The sequence below is a fragment of the Odontesthes bonariensis genome, chromosome 10 (assembly GCF_027942865.1).
Source record: "Odontesthes bonariensis isolate fOdoBon6 chromosome 10, fOdoBon6.hap1, whole genome shotgun sequence".
Taxonomy (NCBI): domain Eukaryota; kingdom Metazoa; phylum Chordata; class Actinopteri; order Atheriniformes; family Atherinopsidae; genus Odontesthes; species Odontesthes bonariensis.
Genome location: NC_134515.1, coordinates 28,678,507 through 28,697,840, shown reverse-complemented (window position 1 = coordinate 28,697,840; position 19,334 = coordinate 28,678,507). Strand labels below are relative to the sequence as shown.

Genomic DNA, 19,334 nt, shown 5'->3' with positions numbered 1-19,334 from the left:
AAATAAGTAAAACCTAATCATCAAAGAAATTATAACCCCCCAACTAAAGGTTTGACGTGTGTTACTTTCACTTACTCTCTTGTGTTTTATGCCAGTCTCAGTCACAATCACAACTATTTCCACTGTTTTTGTGATCTTAAACAGCACACTGCATGACTAATTTGGACTCTAAAGTGTCTCAATTTCCGAAGTCGAAATGTTCCATATCTGCATGTGAAAATAACTAGAATTTAGAGCCACGTTTCCCAGACCAGTGGGGATGTTGTAGCAGCGAATGTGCGACCCTCTTAATCTGGAGTCCATTCATTAGACTCCTACTCGCACTTCCCCGTCCCTCCGAAGGATGACGCTAGAATCAAAAAGACACATTTATAATTGGGGGGTCTCCAGCTCTGCCTGTGTCACATGGAAGCACAGTAGCTGAGCCGAAGGGATGCGAGCGGAGATGGAGGGGGCTTGAGGGACTGTGGATGAGAAAGCTGGCACTTGGAGATAATATTGGAGACAGAGCTGCAGCGGCGGCTGCGGGGAAGAAGACAGGCAGGTTCAACACTTCCCAGCTTCCCTCCTGGCTGGGGAAGTGGACAGGGCGCACGAGGGGGTCAGCGGGCTCACAGAGGATGCCACATGCAGTATGCTGCATTCCTGTTTTGTGAAGCCCAGTAAAGCCAAGTTATCGCCTTTGGTTGATTATGGTCGCGGGGAGCGCCTGGTCCGAGGGGAAGCAGAAACTGAAGAAAGCGACCGGGGCTGATGCTGCGTCTCCCCAAACCTCTGAGCTGAGTGAGTACAGGGATGCAATAGCGCAGTGCTCTGTGTGACAGGCTGGAGGGAGGCAGGAGAGGGGCGGGAGGGGGGGGGGTCATTATTTGTGCCTATAGATTCAGCTCGATAAGGACACGCAGCATCTTTTATTCATCCAGTTAAAAAATGTCGCTGTCGCCCGTTTTCCTTTGTGCTCGCCCTGCCGTGCCTTCATTTGCACGGGTCATACATTTACCACACAGACACATGCGCACCCACCTCGGCTTTTACTGCGTCGCCTTTTTTTTTCTTACAATTTCTTTAATTAAAATTATTATTATTATTTTCCCCATTTTAAGCTCCGAACGAGCAGATTCATCAGATAACTTGATTGTCATTTGGCAAGAGGGAGCCTCGGATCAGGCTATTTTCTGTCACTGTGGAGCATAAGGCTCATTAACGTTGGACCTTCCTATGAAATGTACAACCCTCATCACTCAAAGGGGGTGTTGGGGTGGAGGTGGTGGTGGGGGCTTTGTCGTGTAAGTTGCCACCTGACCTCGGGGACACAACCTTCTCAGCCATCATCACTTTGATCTGGAAATTAATCGGAAACGCTTTGATGATTAGAGGAGAAGAAAGGGAGGAAAAAAATCTCTGCCTATACAGGCTGTATAGGCAGACACACACACACACACACACACACATACACACACACACACAGGACTTTTTTTTCTCATTTTCTGTGGCCGTATATAGCCTCTACCTACACGGGCACCCCCCCCCCCAGTCCTGGTTTCTAACCTGTTGTCAGCAGCATCGCTGCAGTTTGAGGTGTCCAGAGGTGCGGCCAGCCGTCACCCCGAGTGTGATGGATGCCTCCTGAGCGGGTGCCATGATGAGCCACATACACAGAACCTCCCCACATTTATATACACACACACACACACACACACACATACACACAGGTCCCTCATACAGGACTGTCTTTATTTTTTACAAAAGTAGAAAGGGTCCATCCCTCCGGAGAGAATACTCATGTGATCATAAGATATGATATTTATTCTGTGATTTGTTTTTAAGACTCCCAGTGTCAGTCAGTGTGTGTGTATGAGAGGCAGATGAACACAGAGCCTCTTCCACACAGGCTTCAGCTTTCTTCCTCACAGGGGCATGGTTAATCGTTGTTGCAAGCAAACATTTGACCTAATTCACATTCTCACACAATAGCAGTGTCCTCCCCCCCCCCCCCCCTAACACACACACTCGCGTGTTGCTGTTATTTGTGTCACACAGAGGGTGAGGATTTTGGTCCACATGAACTCCCAGGTGGTTTATGAAAACCTGAGCAGATTGGCAGAGAGGACACTGTTGGCTGGCTGGTCCTGTTTGAAAGGAGCACTAGTATGATTAATAATGAAGACACATGTAAAGGCTGTGCATGTTCCTGGAAAATGAAATGCCTACAAGAATTGATTGCTACTGCGGCTAGTTGTGTTCTTCAAAATGTTTTTTTTTTTTTTTTTAAATGAGAATAACACCTTAAATCCTTGTTTCCTTTCATATCCACATCTAGTGTTGTAAGCAGAAAGTACAAACATTTGCCAAAAGGAGGAGATTTGTGGCCTCAAAATATGATCGGATATCTGTCCAAATGTGTTACACAGCATGCTTCAGTCTTTGTCTAAACACAAATGAATACTGAGATTGGATCTAAGTCAACAGGTGACCTGGAACTAACTGTTATGTTTATGATGAACTGATTAATCTTTTGGTCTATGTAACAGCAGAGAATCACGCAAAAATCTCCATCACAGTCTCTTCTGATGTTTTGTATAGTCTGGCAAACAGTCTAAAAATCCAGAAAATCAATTTAATGTGATCTAAGACAAGAAAGGAAACACATTCTCGCACTTGTGACGCTGGAAAGCACAGGGTTTTTGGCAGGTTGTGTGGCTTCAGAATCACCTAGCCTAGGTAAATTCATTCTTTTCTATAGGTTGGACTGCTGGTTGAACAAATCAGGTTATTAGACACGGACAAAAAGCTGCAAGGACAACATGTACGGCCTAAAGAAAGCAGTTGAAAATATAATGTCCACTGATGCATGAAGAGATAAAGATATATGAAGAATAGAGAAAAATCATAAAATCTACATCTAATTTATATCAGGTGAAGTCCAAGCTCAAAGGTCCACTTACTTTTGCTTTTGGAGCTTTTGTTACCATCTTAAGTCAAGAATGAGCTTTTGATGCTGCGATGGTGATCAGTGACGTTCCAGTGTCTTTTCCACCGACAGGTATGGCCCAAGTGTCTCAGTGTGAGTCTCCGGGGACGAGGGAATTGGGGCTTTGTTTAGCAGAAAGGCAGGCGGTTGGGGGCCATTTCGTCCTCATGCTTTGAGCACTCCGTCCAATTGGTTGGATAAGACGAAGCAGCTCTAGGGCCAGAGATTACACTGCAGTGCTGAGGTGTCACTCTGAGCACCGCAGGCAGAGGCAGGGGGATAGAGGGAGAGACTAATGGCCAAGGAGGTGTGGACACACTCACGGACACAGGGAAGCGAAAGAAAAGGAAGATAGGGAAAGGAAGCACCTTTGAGAAATGGGAAAGCCTCTTCTCGTCATCTTCTTTGAGGTTCTTCAAACACCTGCCACAAGACTCCTACGCATGTCTTCCTCCCTCCCCTCTCCTTTCTTGTCCTCCACACCTACACCTTTCTTCTGCCTTCTCTCTCATTACTCTCTCTGTCTCCACTGCTCAGCTCTGTTGTCAAATGAGCACAGATACAATTATCCTGACACGGTTGCAGCTGTGAATTAAATGATCATTGCCTCATTGATGCATATTGTGCTGTAAACTCAACCTGATATTCCAGACTGCTCACTCAGGAAGGGCTCTGGTTTAAGATGAAGAACTGGTGGATGTTTTAGCAGCACCTAAAGCGGGCAGCAGACAAACACTGCAATTGAAAGACCTTTGATTGACATGCTGGGAAAACATGTTCCCTGTTGTAATTACTTTCCAGAGACATGCTCAAGAAGGAATTAAATTGGATATGCACTGCTTAAAATTGATCATACTCAATCATAATCAAAGGGATTTGAATTAGAAAACAAAGCGGTTTTATTCTCACTGGTTTGGACACCTCGAACATAGAGGAAAGATCTAAAAGCAGCATGCAAAGAACCAGTAACAGGCCTGTGCATGTAATATGGTGCAAATTGGATCCCATGCTGATAAAAGTAGTGTTTATTTCTGGATGTCTACTGAGAAATATACAAATTGCCAAAAGTCTGCAGAACTTCTTTCCGCTGTGTGATTTACTGGAAAATCTGTTTTCTTGAATGATATGACGGTTGTAAGGATATCATTTTAAAGAAGAAGAACCTACCTCAAAGGCACCCGTGCAAGAAAAAGAAGCTGTGCCATTTAATCCTGACAGTGAGGGTCAACTGCGCTTACCAGTGATATTAAACCATCTACTGAGCTTTGTTAACACTACACATGCAGGTGTCTCGAGAGAAGCTGCCACGATTCAGAAGACCCTTTCATTAGTTTTGTAACTCCTCTGATTCATTTCTGACTTTGTTATATTAACTCTGCCTCCAGCTGCTTCTGAGTTAAAGACTCCACAGCTGAATAACTGTGAGATGTAATTGGGAAGCAGCCACAGCTGGTTTTTTGTCTGTGTCTCTTTGGTGATGTCGGTCCAACACTTTGGCGAACATAAAACATGTTCATGCTTCCCAGAGGATGTTATGTCTCCCTTGTATGCTCAGTCATATATGCAGAAGTGGACATAGTGAGGCCATCCATTGGTTTGTGAACAGTTTTAATGAAACCTTGAACTTGGAATTTAGTCATCATGCCCTTTCTTGTTAGCCTGGGTGCCAGCCGAACTTAGCCCCGCCCATAAAATTTTTGGTCGGGAAGTTCGGTCTGGCTCTGCTCAGTTGGGAAATCTCTATGCTCGACATCAAAACAGTCGACCCAGTCAGATTGCCAGGGCGGGCTTTATACGATGATGGACAGATGATCAACAGGGACATTATCGACTACGTCACTAAAGAGCGCTTGGTTTGAATTCGTTTGAAACAAACATGGCTGCCGCTGGAGAGCTAGGGTGTGTAGATTCTGCCATCGAGTCTGTTCTACAGGATCTCCACATTGCATTCATTTTGAAAGACGAACAGAGGAACGCCATAAAGGCTTTTATCGATAGAAAAGATGTTTTTGCCGTCCTTCCTACAACAAGTGTGTGTTGCTTAATCTACGTCACATACTACGTTGCTCTGATTGGTTGTAGGTGTATCCAATTGAGCGAAGAGGCATTTTTTCTCCTGGTTCGGTTGAAACACGCCCCATACTCAAAACTCTATCCAGCGGTATCAGACTCACATTCTGACTAGAATTGTGAGTATGACATAGTCAGGCTACTTTCTTGTAGCCAAGTGTGACCATATTTGAACTAAAGGATAAAGCTGTGCTGTGATGCTTTGAACCTAATCGGACAAAGATCAGTATAGTTTAGGCTCAGTATCTACAGTATTAATTCACTTAATCACATCATTATTTTAAGAGGCACCACTAGCACACTGATCAGAGGGAGGGAATTAAGCTAATGACATCACAATGACTTGACAGTAAAAATATATTAGCTTAATGGTTTTTTTTATTTAAATTGAAGTGTACTGGAGCTAGTGAGAGTGAGCTCAGCAACTGTTAAGGAAATCCTACTTTAGGTTCCTCCTTGTTGTAACTGTGAAGAGCAGCCCAGATTCTTCGTGTCATGCTAACGTAAAGTCTGTTTTATGAGCTGAGTGACTTAAAAATGACTGTCTATTGACTGGTGTGTTTATTAATAAGTTGAATGGTTTGCTATTCATTAAAAAAGTTGTAATTCCTCCTCTTATTTGTCATGTTCATGGTCTGAGTTGGGGCATAGAACACACAGATGAGGATTCTGCTGCCTCAGCTAAACCAGATTTGCTTCTTTGTTTGAATTCCATCTGTCACATTTATCTCATTTGACTTAAGTTCGTTTTAGTTTTCACACAATCAGTGTCGTGTTATAGTTCTATTTGTTGATTAGGAGATAAAGGTCATAACAGTAGCCGCACTGCAGGATGATCATCCTAAATTTCTGATCTTGTCAGAAGGTTTTTTTCTGGGAATCTTTGGTCACAACATTATAACACTCTTTGAACCTCTCTAACTGTGAGCCACAATCCAAGATAACCCCATGATTCCCTCATGTTAGTCATCTCTCATGTGGTGTGGTTGAAATTTGCATAGTGTGCATTTGAGTCCATCTTTTATGGATCTGGTAACTTCTCACATATCACTTAAGTGACAAAGGCCCCCAGGAGGCTCATGTTTGAGACCTGCATCCTGAAATCATGAATATGAATATGAATATGAATATATATTGTCTGTTGTTAGACTTGTTTCAGACATCTGTTGTTAGGTTTGGTTTAGGGTTTCACCCAGGAGACAGTTGAAAAAATGTTATTGTTTTGTTTTTTTAGTCTGTGTTTGGTTAGTGTTTGGCAACAAAATGACATGTTTAGGGTTAGGGAGATATAAAATGTAACCTTTCACTTGATGACACATGCAGAGGTTTAACGTGCTCTTGTGCAAGAGATTGCTCACATAACTTGGGACAGAATAGAGATTATCAGGCTACAGAATCTACTAAGAGGTGAAAAACTCACCTGCTGTCCATAATTATGGGAGTGATAACATCTGATAAAGTCCATTTAATGGGCAGATAACAACAGAAGCCGAATATAATACAGACTTTAGCCTGACTTTTCTTCTTCTTTCTTCAACAGCAAACTAATATTTTCCTTTACACTGGAAATCGCATGTCAACATCTATCTGGTGGATTGGGACTTTGAAATAAAAGTCTCTACAAACAGATGAATAAGTAACATGAAATTTAGCAAAGACATTCCAATTCTCAGCAGAGTAAACTGTCTTAAGAACAATTTCTTCATTCACTTGTCCAAAGCTGTAGTTTATGACTAAACTTCAGCCTTAGTGGTATTTGTATTTAGCTCTAACTAGCACGTGTTAGCATGATGTCATGCTAAACCAATAAAGTAAATGTGTTATCTGCTTCACATCAGCAATGTTACATTTGCTGTAGGTTCTTAACTTTGTTTAGGCAAACACTATAATCCATTATTGTAGTTCGACTGTATATATGTTATTGATAGTAATAAAGCTACACATTTCTTCAGGTTTCCTGTACATACATGAATTGGCTGACACACACTAAAAAAATGAAATGATTAAAATAGATTTTTGACACACAGTTGGTCAACAGGAGAAGTTTCACATATGGCAGATTTGTGTGCTTCAATGCAGCCAATTTCCAAAGAATAAAAGACTAATCAAATAATGACGATCAGAACTGATATGAGGTGAGCTTGAGTTTTCGTCCAGTTAGAAATCCAGTCGGAACTTTTATTTCAGGACGATTTAATCACAACCTAATCATGCTCGATATAAGACGTTTGCCTTATATGGGGATAGTGGGATGTAAACATGTGCTCCATTTGATCAGATGAATGCCAGAAATGTGTAGCTGCTGTGTTTTTTATAAGCAAAAAAGATGATGCACAAAAATATACCTGAACACCTAAATGGGGCACCACAGATGTAATTAACTGATGAACAAATGCATTCTCTTAGACTTTTAGACTCTATCATCAGATCTACAGGACACTTAGCAGACATATATCAGAACAAACTGCATAACTGGCCAAATTTAACTAACTCTATCAATGTAGGAGGGAGTGTGGCCTAAATCAGTGGACCTTGTGCAATACATATAGATGAAACAGAAAAATGAAACAACATTTCAGACTTGAGTTGAATCCTTCTTATACCTCCCTGCAGCTCACTACAATGACAACGTCGCTGAGCCACTTCACATTGAGATGTTTGCTTCAGAAAGGCCCAGCAGTAATGTGATGGCTTCTTCTAAAATTTTTTTGAAGATTCTGGCTAACCTTCAGAGAGGATCGACTACACAGACAAACCGTTTAAGTAATTCAGCATGTGGAGATTAAATTCTGTCTGTGTGGAATCCTATACTAAAGCAAGCAGTTTAAAGAGGACACGCGCAAACCGTACAAAGAGATCCAACACAGAACGTTAGCGAAGAACTGAATAAATACACAAGAAAAGGGAGAGACATGCTACTTCACTTCAACCAGAACTTGGACACATTCTACAGAACACAGCCTTGTTGTCAATGATGGACAAGTGACAAACACAACACGCATGAAAACATGTCAGTAGACAGATGGCGTGATTCGACAGAGATTAGGCTTGTTTGTTTGGTCTTTTGGTACAGCTCTGGGTTTTATTGTTTATTTGAAACATATTACACTGCCAAATGTGAAGCTGTTTGGCAAGGAGCAGAGAAGAAGAGGCAGACGTGTTTCGATCTAAGCACTCTGCTTTCACACTCGTCTCCTTCAGTGCTTTAGGTTCCTCAGCACGCTGGCATGTTCAGCTTCGCTCTGACTCATCGTAGCGCCTCAGTATGTTTGTTTGTTCTTGTTAGAATGGTTCAAATGTGGGAAAATCATATTTATCCACACTGAGCAACAGCTATGTGACAAACACATAAGGACAAGATCATTTAAAAATTGCTCCGATCTTTTTCTTTTAGTTTTACTCTCAGGAAAAGAAAATGCGGCTGTAACTCTGTAGAAACCTGAAAATCAATTCTGGTGAGCAGGTGTGTTGTTGATGCCTCTGTAGCCGTGACACACAAAGCTCAGTAATCCCTCCAACAAGCTAAAAAAGAAGAAGGGCATGCCACAGGCACAATGTCTGTTCACTTCACTGCTCCCGTGTTGGATGGGAATTCACACTGTCCCTCTTTTCAAACTGCTGCTTTCCTTCTGCACCGTGAATATTTTACTTCTGGTTCCGCTGCTTTGTTAACCTCCTTAATGTTTTGCAAAGGTTAGATCATTCTGTAATCAAGCCCGTCTCTGTGCCTGCAGATCCCAGTGAGAACGTGGCACTTCCATGCGTGCATGAGTCTAAGGGTGTGAGTGTGTGTGTGTGTGAGAGCAAGTGAGCGCCCGCGCTCCCACATGGCCTCCATGCAGGACGGGCTGAACTTCACGGCTCCTCCTTACGGCAAGGTCCTGCTGCTGGGCGCTATCGCTGCTGCCTCAGCCTTTGTTGTTACGATCCTCATTGTGGTGCTCTGCGTGGGCTGCCAGAGGTGAGAGAACACACACACACACATGACCAAACACACACTTCTGCATTTAAACGTAAGAGTATTTACATGTGCACACATCAGTAGTCGAAGAAGCACTCAGACCTTTTACTCAAGAAAACGTACCGATTCAACTATCTAAACCCCTCCCTTTACAAGTGAAAGCCCTATGTTTTCAACTCAGCAGCATAAGGGCCCATGTAATTATGATAAGATATATTTGAGGACTGTTCTGTTGATGCATAAGCAACATAAACTTTTGTAGGAGACAAAGGTGGAGCTGCATTTATTTTTTCGGATAGTATAGTCTAGTTGTTTCAAACCTCAGGCACCCTTTAAAGAATAACAAGATACATCTTAAGGGTCAAGGGTTAATATGTAGGCTCTAGAGTCCCTCACTCAGTAGAATAGAATAGAATAGAATAGAATAGAAAAATACTTTATTCATCCCCCAATGGGGGAAATTCAAAAATTTTATTTTTGAATTTAAATTTCAATCAGGTATCAGGTATCAATCAGGTATCCGGCAATATCAGTAGGCTGCAAGGATAACTCTACGAGGACATAGAGACATAGTTTTGAAAATTAGACCGGATTTTTGGAATTGTAACTAAGAATGAATTGAAATCGGATTGATAAGAAATATCAGAATACAAACTGGAAATGATAACATTCAAATGATTACCGACCCTAGTCATGAGGTGATTAATGGAGGATAAAAAAGAAAAGAAAAAAAACTTCTGTCATTCAAATTTGTGGTGATAAGGAAACTTGTTCGAAGAAGATATTTATCTGAGAAGTAAGGAACTTAGAACGATAGCTACCATTTCTTTTTGTTGTGAATTGGCACAAAATGAAAAAAAAAACCTGAAATGGTAGGTGACTTCAAAAATATATTACACTACTTGACTAAATGTACTTAGTTACTCTCCAAGACTGGTAGGTGCACACTGGAACCTCTTTCTCTCATATGCACAGTCATAAAGATGACTCAGCCACACATGGACAGTGACTCACACAGAGACTCTGCGCACACTAAGAAATGCATCAGAATTCGATGGTATATGACAGAGCTGTTGTGTTTATCACAGGAAGGGGAAGACACACAATGTCCCCGGCGAGGGTGGAAAACACCGTCTTATGGACATGGTAGGTATCAGGCAACATGCTTCTCAATGTTGTGTTTGTATTGCAGCAGAGGTGGCTAAAGCCACTCAGTTCACCAGGGAACAATATCATGCAGAGGACACCTCTTCAGTCTTAATTACTGCTTAACTGCTCCTGTGCGTGTGTGCGTGTGTGTGTGTGTGTGTGTGTGTGTGTGTGTGTGTGTGTGCCTGTGTGTGTTGTCAGGGTATACTCAGGCAGTCCAAGCTGCGCTCCATCAGTAAATCAGACACTGAGATGAACAAGATGAACTGCAATGGCAAAAGTGAGTACATATTTCACATAAAACTCCTGACCTGTGCTCTGTAAGTGGTTTCCCACTGCCACAGGAGAACTCTGCATCATTTAAGTGTCAACTGTTCAGGAGCTACAAGGTCTTGTTTTTAGCTGCGTGACCACATAATATCCGAGTTAGACAGGTTAAAAACTTTTCTCCAAAAACATCTGGAGCACTTAAACTATCATTGTGTCTGAAAGCACGACAATCAAATGAGCTGGAAGCTGAAGGTTTTCACTCTACACCTTTCCCGTGCAGCTGATCGGACCGTAAATTCACTCTAAATCCTCTCTGCCATTCAGTTTTACGACATATAAAAGGAGAAATTGACCCCTAAAACAGAATTCACATCGCATTTACAATTCAGCCTTATTTCACAAGGATTTTCAGTGCGGATTTTTGAACGTGCATCTCTCTCTCTCTCAAAGACAAATCAGAGAGCCAAGACAAATCCTGGAGCTCCATCGCTGAGTGTCAACAGGGAACTGCATTTGTGGGCACTGTGACAGTAGCCCGAGAGGTTTTGAAGAGATATAAACATATGTCCTGCTTCATACTTGTCCTGCTTCCACTGGAGTGGTATGAAGCCAATTTGGATGCATATTCTCAAAGATCTATGTCAGTTCCCAGTTTACTGCCTGGTTCAGATTTTTTAAGTGAGAGATTTATTCAAGTTCACAATTATTGTGCAATCATTTACTACATAAGGCGAAAACGTAAAGGATGTGAGTTCTGTTTTGCGGAGGGTATCGGTGGTACGGGCTGTATGTGTCTTGCAGAGGTACCTAAAAAGAAAGGTCCAGCCAACATGGACCTTCTGCTGCTTCCCAGCCGCTGGTCTAACTCTGACCTTCGTTCTTAAGGCAGGCAGCTTCCCCAGATCCCCTCTGGGACTGGAGAGGAAGGCGAGCACACTTACTCTGAAGTGGGCCAACGCTCCTCTACTACACGTACTGACGATGCCCTCTACGCCATGGTAGGCAGGGCCGGGCAGACGGACACTCCGGCGCCTCCAGCCGTCCCTGCCAACACCCCGGCACCACCAGATCCAGACGGGGATGTGGAAGGAGGGCTACCTGAACCCGAGGCCCAGGTCATGTCTCCCTCTCACCCTCCGGAGACAGCAGAGTACGCCTGCGTCAGGAAGCTGAGGAAGGCCGACAAGGCGCCTCAGAAGAGGGACAGTGGGACGGATATGGTGGAACCGCCGGCGCCACCTCCACGACACGCCCCGCCGTCACATCCAGCCCCTCCTCCGCCACACCCCCACAGCACAAAGTTGCCCCGCAGAAACGTTGAGGCCTTTAACGTCCCGTCATTTCCAAAGGTTGGTAAAGTTACACTTTTTTTCAAAATTTGTATCTCTAATCCGACAGGAATGCTTTTGACAGGCTTGCTGAGACCTCTTCACTTTCTGCATACGTGACATTTCCTCACAAGCTTACAAAACATGTTTTCATTTTCGTGCATACTCAGTTAAACTAGGAAGGTGAGATTCTTCATTTACATATCCTCAGACCCTTTGATGCGGCTCCAAACTGCGGTCAGGTGCTGTTTGATAATCACCACATCTGTTCAGAACCTAAGGCTGCAAAGCATTTTGAAGGGCACACGTCTTTGTATATACAGTAACCGAAAGTCTGAAGAAGAGGGAATAACATGTCCAAGTTTAACAAAAGTAACGCTCCATGAATACTCAAAGAGTCTGTGTACTCTTGGGAGAAGACAAAACCATTTTACACAAAATGTTTTTGTTCCCTGGTTGCCAATGTCAATGTCTCCACTCTCTGAATGCTAAGGTAACACTTCGCTTGAGAAATGAGTGGCAATCTTATCTTATCTTATTTGAGTAAAATTTCCCAAACTTCCTCAAACTATTCCTTTAAAAACATGCACAAAGCAGGCTTTTTCTGTGAATACGTGTAACTCCAAGAATGCATTCACATGGGTATTCCACATAATCTGTGGAATTTGTGAATTTATTCATGATTTGTGAATTTTTAGCCTGCAAAGACTGGTATGACAGAATCAGAGGGGAAACGAGATGACAGAGATTGAGTATGAAATGTAGGAAAAGTCCCCTGCAGCCACATGCACTGTAATTGTTCTTAAACAAAAGGATCATTTAAAAACTTGTATCATATCAGCACAGCTATAGTGCAAAAGTTTCTATAGACTTATCTTGAATCCATTTTTTGAACCCTCATCTAAAATTGGATTCAGTTAATCTTCTTCTGCCTCAAGCTAAATATAATGCAGCGCCATGGCAATGCAAATGTGTGTTATGCATTATCTATTAATCGAAGAAAAACATGTATAACAGATGTGACATATCCCATTTCCATAAGGATTTAGACCGTAACTCACTGTGCTTTGCAAAAGTGTCCACAGTATGGTGATGGCAGGGTCATGCTGTGGGACTATGGGACTTCTGGGGAGCCTAGGAAATTTGTCAGAATTGAGGGAATGATGGAGTGATGCTAAATAAAGGAAACTTCTTAAGGATAATACTTGTGCAGGCAACATTTTCAATTTGGTTTTCTTTTGTTTTATATCTCCTTTGTTTCAAAATGAGAAATATTTTGCACCCTTCAAATGGTGAGCTTGTCATGTAGATTTTAATTTGAACTTGTAAGCTACGGCAGTCTCAGGTTCTCTTGTGAATGATCCTACACGCTGGGCACACCTTTCGTTTGGGAGTTTGAGCCACTCCTATGTGTTTTCTTTGAGTTATTCAAGTCATTGTCTTATAAAAAGGAACACTTTTCCCCAATGTCTGAGATACTGAACAATCTGGAAAAGCTTTTTGGTTTACATTAGTCTTCTCTCTATCCTAACTTTCCTCTTAGCTCATCTAGTGGAAACATATCCCCACTGAATGATGCTGCTATCACTATGTTTGTCTGTAGGGATGGTATTATAAGGTTATGCTCAGTTTCTGGTATTCTCCTCACATGACGCTTGGTAATCATGGCCAAATAGTTCTGTTTTTGTCTCATCTGATCAGAGGATTTGGCCTCTTTAATTCTGAGAGTCATTTGCCAAACTTCCAGCAGGATTTCATGTTCATTTTTAGTGAGGAATGGCTTCTGTCTTTCCACTCTACAGTAGAAGCTTAATTGGTGCAGTGCTGCACTTGTGTTTTTTTCTTTGGTTCCATTTTAGAATGATTTATGCAACAGTGCCTTTTTAATGGCTGCAAAAAATTTGATCCTGTCCTTCACCCAGATCTGTGCCAACCATGGTTCTGTGTTCACTCAGATATACACCATCAATACCTTTTATAAACAGGCGTGTCCCTTCTTAGTTATGCCCAGTGAATTCAGTTAGGCACAGATGGACAACTTTCAAGTAGCAACAGCATTTCAAGGACTGCTGAAAGAAGTACGAAGCACCACAGTTCAGTTGTGAGCGTTACAAAAAAAGGATTCTAAATACGGGATATTTTATATATAATATGGGATATTTTAGTCTTTCGATTCTGAAATGTAGCATAACTGAAACTTTTTTTTTTCAAATGTGTCATTTTGAGTGTTGTTTGTGTCGATTGATGAAATAAAAAGAGAAATTCAATCGAGGTTTAGATGAACGGCATTAAGACTCGACAGAAGTACCTTAGTGGTCTGTTTTATGGTCTGGAAAGAAGCGAGGAAGTGATAGCTTGAGGGGGAGAGGGAGTTAACCGCTTAGTTGGGTTGTTAGTGGTTCTCCAGAGGTCTGAGTGGAGCAGAAGATGAGCTCATTCAAAGCAGGGCGAGACTGAGTAGAAGCCTTGTGCACATCAGTCTTACAGACACACAGTGAGTGAGTGACATGTATGAAAGCGTGTCAGTTTTTGTTTTGACACGTGTAAGGAAATATTTGAAATATGTCATTGTATTATCAGCACTCGCGTTACACATTCAGTAAATGCGTTGTTAACGGTCGAGTTGTGGTGATCAGTATCTGGAGAGCATTTCTGTGAGGTTTCCTGTTGATGCAGCAGAGGATGTGCAAGGCTGTAATTGAGCCAGCGTTGCAGTTTCCTCCGCACTCGACTGTCCTGTTCCTGGTGTTCTGATATGCCGACACTTCTGCAGAAATCTATTTTATTTGTCAGAGAGTTCCCGGTGTTAGTGGGGTGTTTCTGCTCCCGGCAGTGTGGCCTCCTCCATATGTTGGCAGCAGCAGGAGAGTAGACTGTCTGTTTTTACTGTAGGTGCACGGCTCCCTGCTCCCCTCTGGGTGACAGAGGGAGACCGTTTGCTCCCCTGTTTCAGGTCAACGAGGTCAAAGTATTTGCTGTGACCCGAGTTCAGCAACATGAAGAGTTCAGAGCCTTACATGTGTAAGCAGTTTGCTCGCAGGTCTGTTCACTGCCGATTTTCACGTGGATGATGCAACGTGTTGAAATGGAGTCATCCACAATAAAAGCACCTGCATTCTCACAGGCTCCACCTTTCAGGGACAATCTACTCAGTGCTATATGAAATCCATCTTGCACGTTTCAAACACTACAGGTTTAGTTGAAAGTGGTTAGTTTGCTGTGTAGTTTGAGTCTTGTTATGACTTTTTAAAAAATTGATTTTGTTTAACATTCACAGATGCACAGAACATGTGATCAGTTTGTCCAAAATGTGATTTGTTGCTTCATTGATAGGAAGTGATGTTCATGGGCAATGGAGAGCAGTACATCTGGAAGCCTCCAGAGGACGAAGAGATGCTCACGCTCCAAAATAAAGCCCTGGTGCCGCTAGGTGCTCACACAGTGGAGAATATACAACCGTCTGCAGCTGTGGTGAGTGAAAAATCATCAGCATGTGCATTAAACTGTTTGTTGAAGCTCTTTGCTTCTAAGGTTCCCTTTTAACAGCATCCGTAGTGTGTGTGTGTGTGTGTGTATGCGTGACTAATCTCTTCATTAAAGTTTTAATACTATTAAATTGATTCACTCCAAAGAGGTCGCACAATTCATAGAGCATCATTCATACAGCTTAATGCATTTTTTTTTGACACCCCTGGTCAAAGTTAAGATAACACTTGTTTAACACGGTAACTTTTCTAATTTATTCACAATTCAAAGTTCTAAAAATGATTCTACTAGCCGCACTGTTTACAACGTAAACATGACTCTTTTCATGAGATTCTGCATCCTTTTTTTCTAATTGTGGTCAAGAAACTCTTAATCAGTCCAGTGAACATACTATAGACTTGTTCAGATAAAAGTGTGAGGTTCAAATCTGAGGGAGATCCAATGTTGAAGTGAATCTTTTATTTCCATCTGCCATCTGTACATCACTTTGCCAGTCTTTGTTATTCTGATGTGATGTTGAATTCCATCAGATATTATCGTTTTCTGGGCTGGCGACCTATCCAGGGTGTACCATGCCTGTTGCAAAATTAGATAAATCTTGCCATTTTGCCTTTTACGCATATTTAAAAAGCAACATACAACATGTTTTTTTTACAGTAATTTAAAGGTGCTTGTAGGATGATTTGGTTACTTGAAGGTAACCAGGTAAGATGTTTTTTCCCCCCAGTCCAAGCTAAGCTAACCAGCTGCTAGCTGTAGATCCATGACAGATGCAGTTGTTGAATTGATCCTTTAAAGTCTCTTTTTACAGCAGATAACCTCTAAATGTTTGCTGTGCTCGCAGGTTGCCGAGATGTACTCTAAAGTGTGCAAACCTGGGAAGAAGAAGAGAGCTGTGCCGGGGTCTCCCCCAGCCAACCTTGGCTTCCGGACCTTAGGTCGAGGTGACCGGGACCGAGACCGAGACGGGGGGTTTAGTGTAGTGGTCAAACCCCAGACATGGGCCCCTCAAGAGGGCAAAGCAGTCGGAGGGCCCCTCGATGACCACTGCTACGAGTCCATTGGGACTGAGGAGTGTGATCCGGCCTATGAAAACGTGGAGGGTGGTGGCGCATGGAAGCGAGAGAGGCCCCCCAACACGTGCGCCACCTTGCGGCCGAGGAGGAAGAAAGCCCAGCAGCCCTTGCAGCAGCAGCATCCCCCTCCACCACCGCCGACGCAGCAGACTCCGAAGTTGCAGCACCTGCCCGCCAAAGCCTTGCTGTTGCCAGGGGAGAACCTGTACGAGAGCATTGGCGACCTGAAGCAGGGCTCCGCCACCTCCAGCACCACCACCATCTTCACTTTCAATGACGGCATGGAGATGTACGTAACAGGGCTCTGAGGCGGCGGCTGCACTGTGACCCCCTTTCCTTCCAACACAAGGAGCTGAGCTTACACCACAAGGAGTGACGGCTGGGCCCCTGTCATGCTCACCCATACATACTGTTTACATTCAAGTCATAACATCAAGCCTTTCATAGGCTCCAGAGGCCTTGGGGTATTAATGTTGATCCGTTATGACCTGGGCTGAATACAAAGTCCGTATAAGAAATCCAAAGGTAGTGAATAATAAATGAGCACAAGACCATTGCAGAGCAATCTGTTGGTAACAGTAGCACTTCTGTTTTACTGATTCATATGTGCAAAGCACAATAAAGTTAAAGCCTAAATTCTTCCTCAATTCTTGCGGGTAAAAATAGTTCTATATCTGGTCCAAGCAGGACCTCTAATTGGGGAAAAAGGCACAGTGTGAAAAATTTTGGTAGCACTTAGTCTGTTGTGAACAGGCCTTCCCTGCGTTTGATAAGATGGGATTCAGGACGGAATTTAAACGAGTCAAAGGAATGAATTACTTAATCAAAATACTTGAAAGCTCAGGGACCAAGAGAAACAATTATGAGAGTATTATAACAAAAGTTGCACAGATTTTGCATTCCTCCTAAAAGTTTCGACTGATTTAGACCATTTCCACATTACAAAGCCGATCAGATACTTCCCTCCGTCATGTTGGTTTCACCTCGATGTGGACTGAACACTGTCTCCACTGCCGTCTGTAAATGAAGTGTTTTACTTTGTTGATCCTGTTTCTGCACTTTGCCTGCTACAAGTTGCATGCCTAAAAAAGTGGGGAAAATAAAAAAAATCTTAAAAAAAATCTTAAAAAATAATAATTTAAAAATCAAGCACTGTCATGTGGTACCTCTATATGAATGTTTTTCTTTTCTTTTGTCGTTGGTTGTTTATTTTTGTTTTAGTGTGTTGCTTTATTTCTCTGTAGAGCTCAAAGCCAGTTAGATTAAGGATGTCCTGTGGCTCGGTGGGACTCTGAGAGCTGAGAGGATTCATTTTCTCTTCTGCGACATACACAGTACAGATGAAACAAAGAGAGAACCGCTCGAGTCCTAAAGGTGGAGACAGTCCACTCAACCCCCCCCTCGTCTGCTCAGTCCTCACTCATATCTGTGGATTGTTCATCTACATAGTCCCTGCCTTGTGGTCATATGAATCTGCTTGGGTTTCATCATAGTGCAGAGTGGAAAGCTACAGTAGAACTGATGTGTGTTAGCAAACATCATGTCTCATCATCACTCCATCGACAAACACGCTCTCTGTTATCAGTGTTGAAAATATCGCAGAAATGGCAAAAATGTGAAGAGAGCGGTTTTCAAAGCATTGCCCCGAGGAAAGCGCACACAAATTACATCCGATTCCTGGACAATAACGACAACTTCACACAACCAAATACCCCCCCGCAAACAATGTGATTATACTGTAATGTTGATGCAATGTGTATGTACATGACAAAAGAGAAAGAATAATAAATATATCATCAGTGTCAAGAAATCTATCTTTTTCTATTATGTTCAATTGTGTTTTGGAATGACTTATATTGTGACACAAACTGCAAAACAGCTGCAATGTCAATTTCAGTGTATTCTGTTTGTTGTTTTTTCGAAGCCATGAAGCTACGGTGTGTTCTTGGAAAGCCCTGCTAAGTTAAATGTGGCAGCTAATGTTGTGTGTTTGCTATTCAGACTACAGGGTCTTGTACTCAAAAAGCGTGTAATTAAGTGCTAAAGTGCAAAAGATTGTAATGTTTTATATCAAGATTACTATTCATGAAATGTCAGTCAAGTTTATACTTTTGTAATAAAGTGGCACTTTAAAAGAAATATGTTTTATCTCATAGTCTCGCTTATTGAAGGGGACCGAAAGCAGAATTTGCTGAGCCTTTTTTTTTTTTTTTGAGTTATGGCTTTTTCTTTTGATCTTAAAAGCTGCCCGAATATTTGTATCTTCAGTCCTTCAAACCTTTGCATACCTCCATTGCTAATTTTCCAGGGGATGTAGCACGAAAATGATTAAAGAAATGTGTCGTATTTTCATCCATTTAAAAATAAGGCCACTGATCTCTTCCTTTGTCCTTTGCTTCCTTTGTGCACAACCTTACAACCTATTTCACATGGAGTACAAGTGTGTTTGTGTGAGTAGCCTTCCCATGTCCCCCCCCCCGTCTCTGTGAATGTGGACGTGCACATGTGCCAGAGTAGTGGGGTCTGCGTCTGAGTAGCTGTGGAGGGCGGAGGGGGGGAGGAGGAAAAAAGAAAAAAAATAGGTCACCCCTTAAAACAAAAAGCTTGCAGTCAACATCGCAACCATCTGCTGAATTTTCATTGGCCGGCTTGTCTCCATGGTAACAGGTTAACCTTGAGGCAGTAGTCACATGGGCGAGCAAGTCTTCTGCTGTCTTGAAGAATACAGCGCGTGTCGTGTGACAGCCGTGATCACAGTGTCACCCGCTCGGCGAGGAACTATCACAGGGAAAAACAGCCCAAAAACACACGTGCAGGAGCAGCAGATACTGAAGGTGTGAAGCTGACACCACATTCACAGCTTCTATGATGTGTTAATCTCACTGTGCGCAGCATGAATGGCTGAATAAACACATGAATGAGGCAGTAAGATTCATTGAAGGTGCATGACAGCGAAAAGACACAAGATCAGAGACGCGCAGAGAGGAGAGATCACACTGAATATAAGGTCATAAACTGGCAGA

General features: G+C 42.5%; 1 protein-coding gene across 2 annotated transcripts; it reads left to right on the top strand.

The window, feature by feature from the left end:
• Nucleotides 1-385: 385 nt before the first annotated feature.
• On the top strand, nt 386-18,121 carry LOC142389902 (uncharacterized). Of its 2 annotated transcripts, none has more exons than XM_075475133.1 (7): nt 386-783; nt 8,776-9,002; nt 10,091-10,148; nt 10,353-10,431; nt 11,424-11,770; nt 15,083-15,220; nt 16,080-18,121. In XM_075475133.1, exons 2-7 carry the CDS (start codon nt 8,869-8,871, stop codon nt 16,617-16,619), a joined length of 1,296 nt encoding a protein of 431 aa, XP_075331248.1. In that variant the 5' UTR covers nt 386-783; nt 8,776-8,868; the 3' UTR covers nt 16,620-18,121. The 2 variants fall into 2 exon arrangements, with proteins under 2 accessions (XP_075331248.1, XP_075331247.1); XM_075475132.1 differs by having other exon boundaries at nt 11,307-11,770.
• Nucleotides 18,122-19,334: the final 1,213 nt, after the last annotated feature.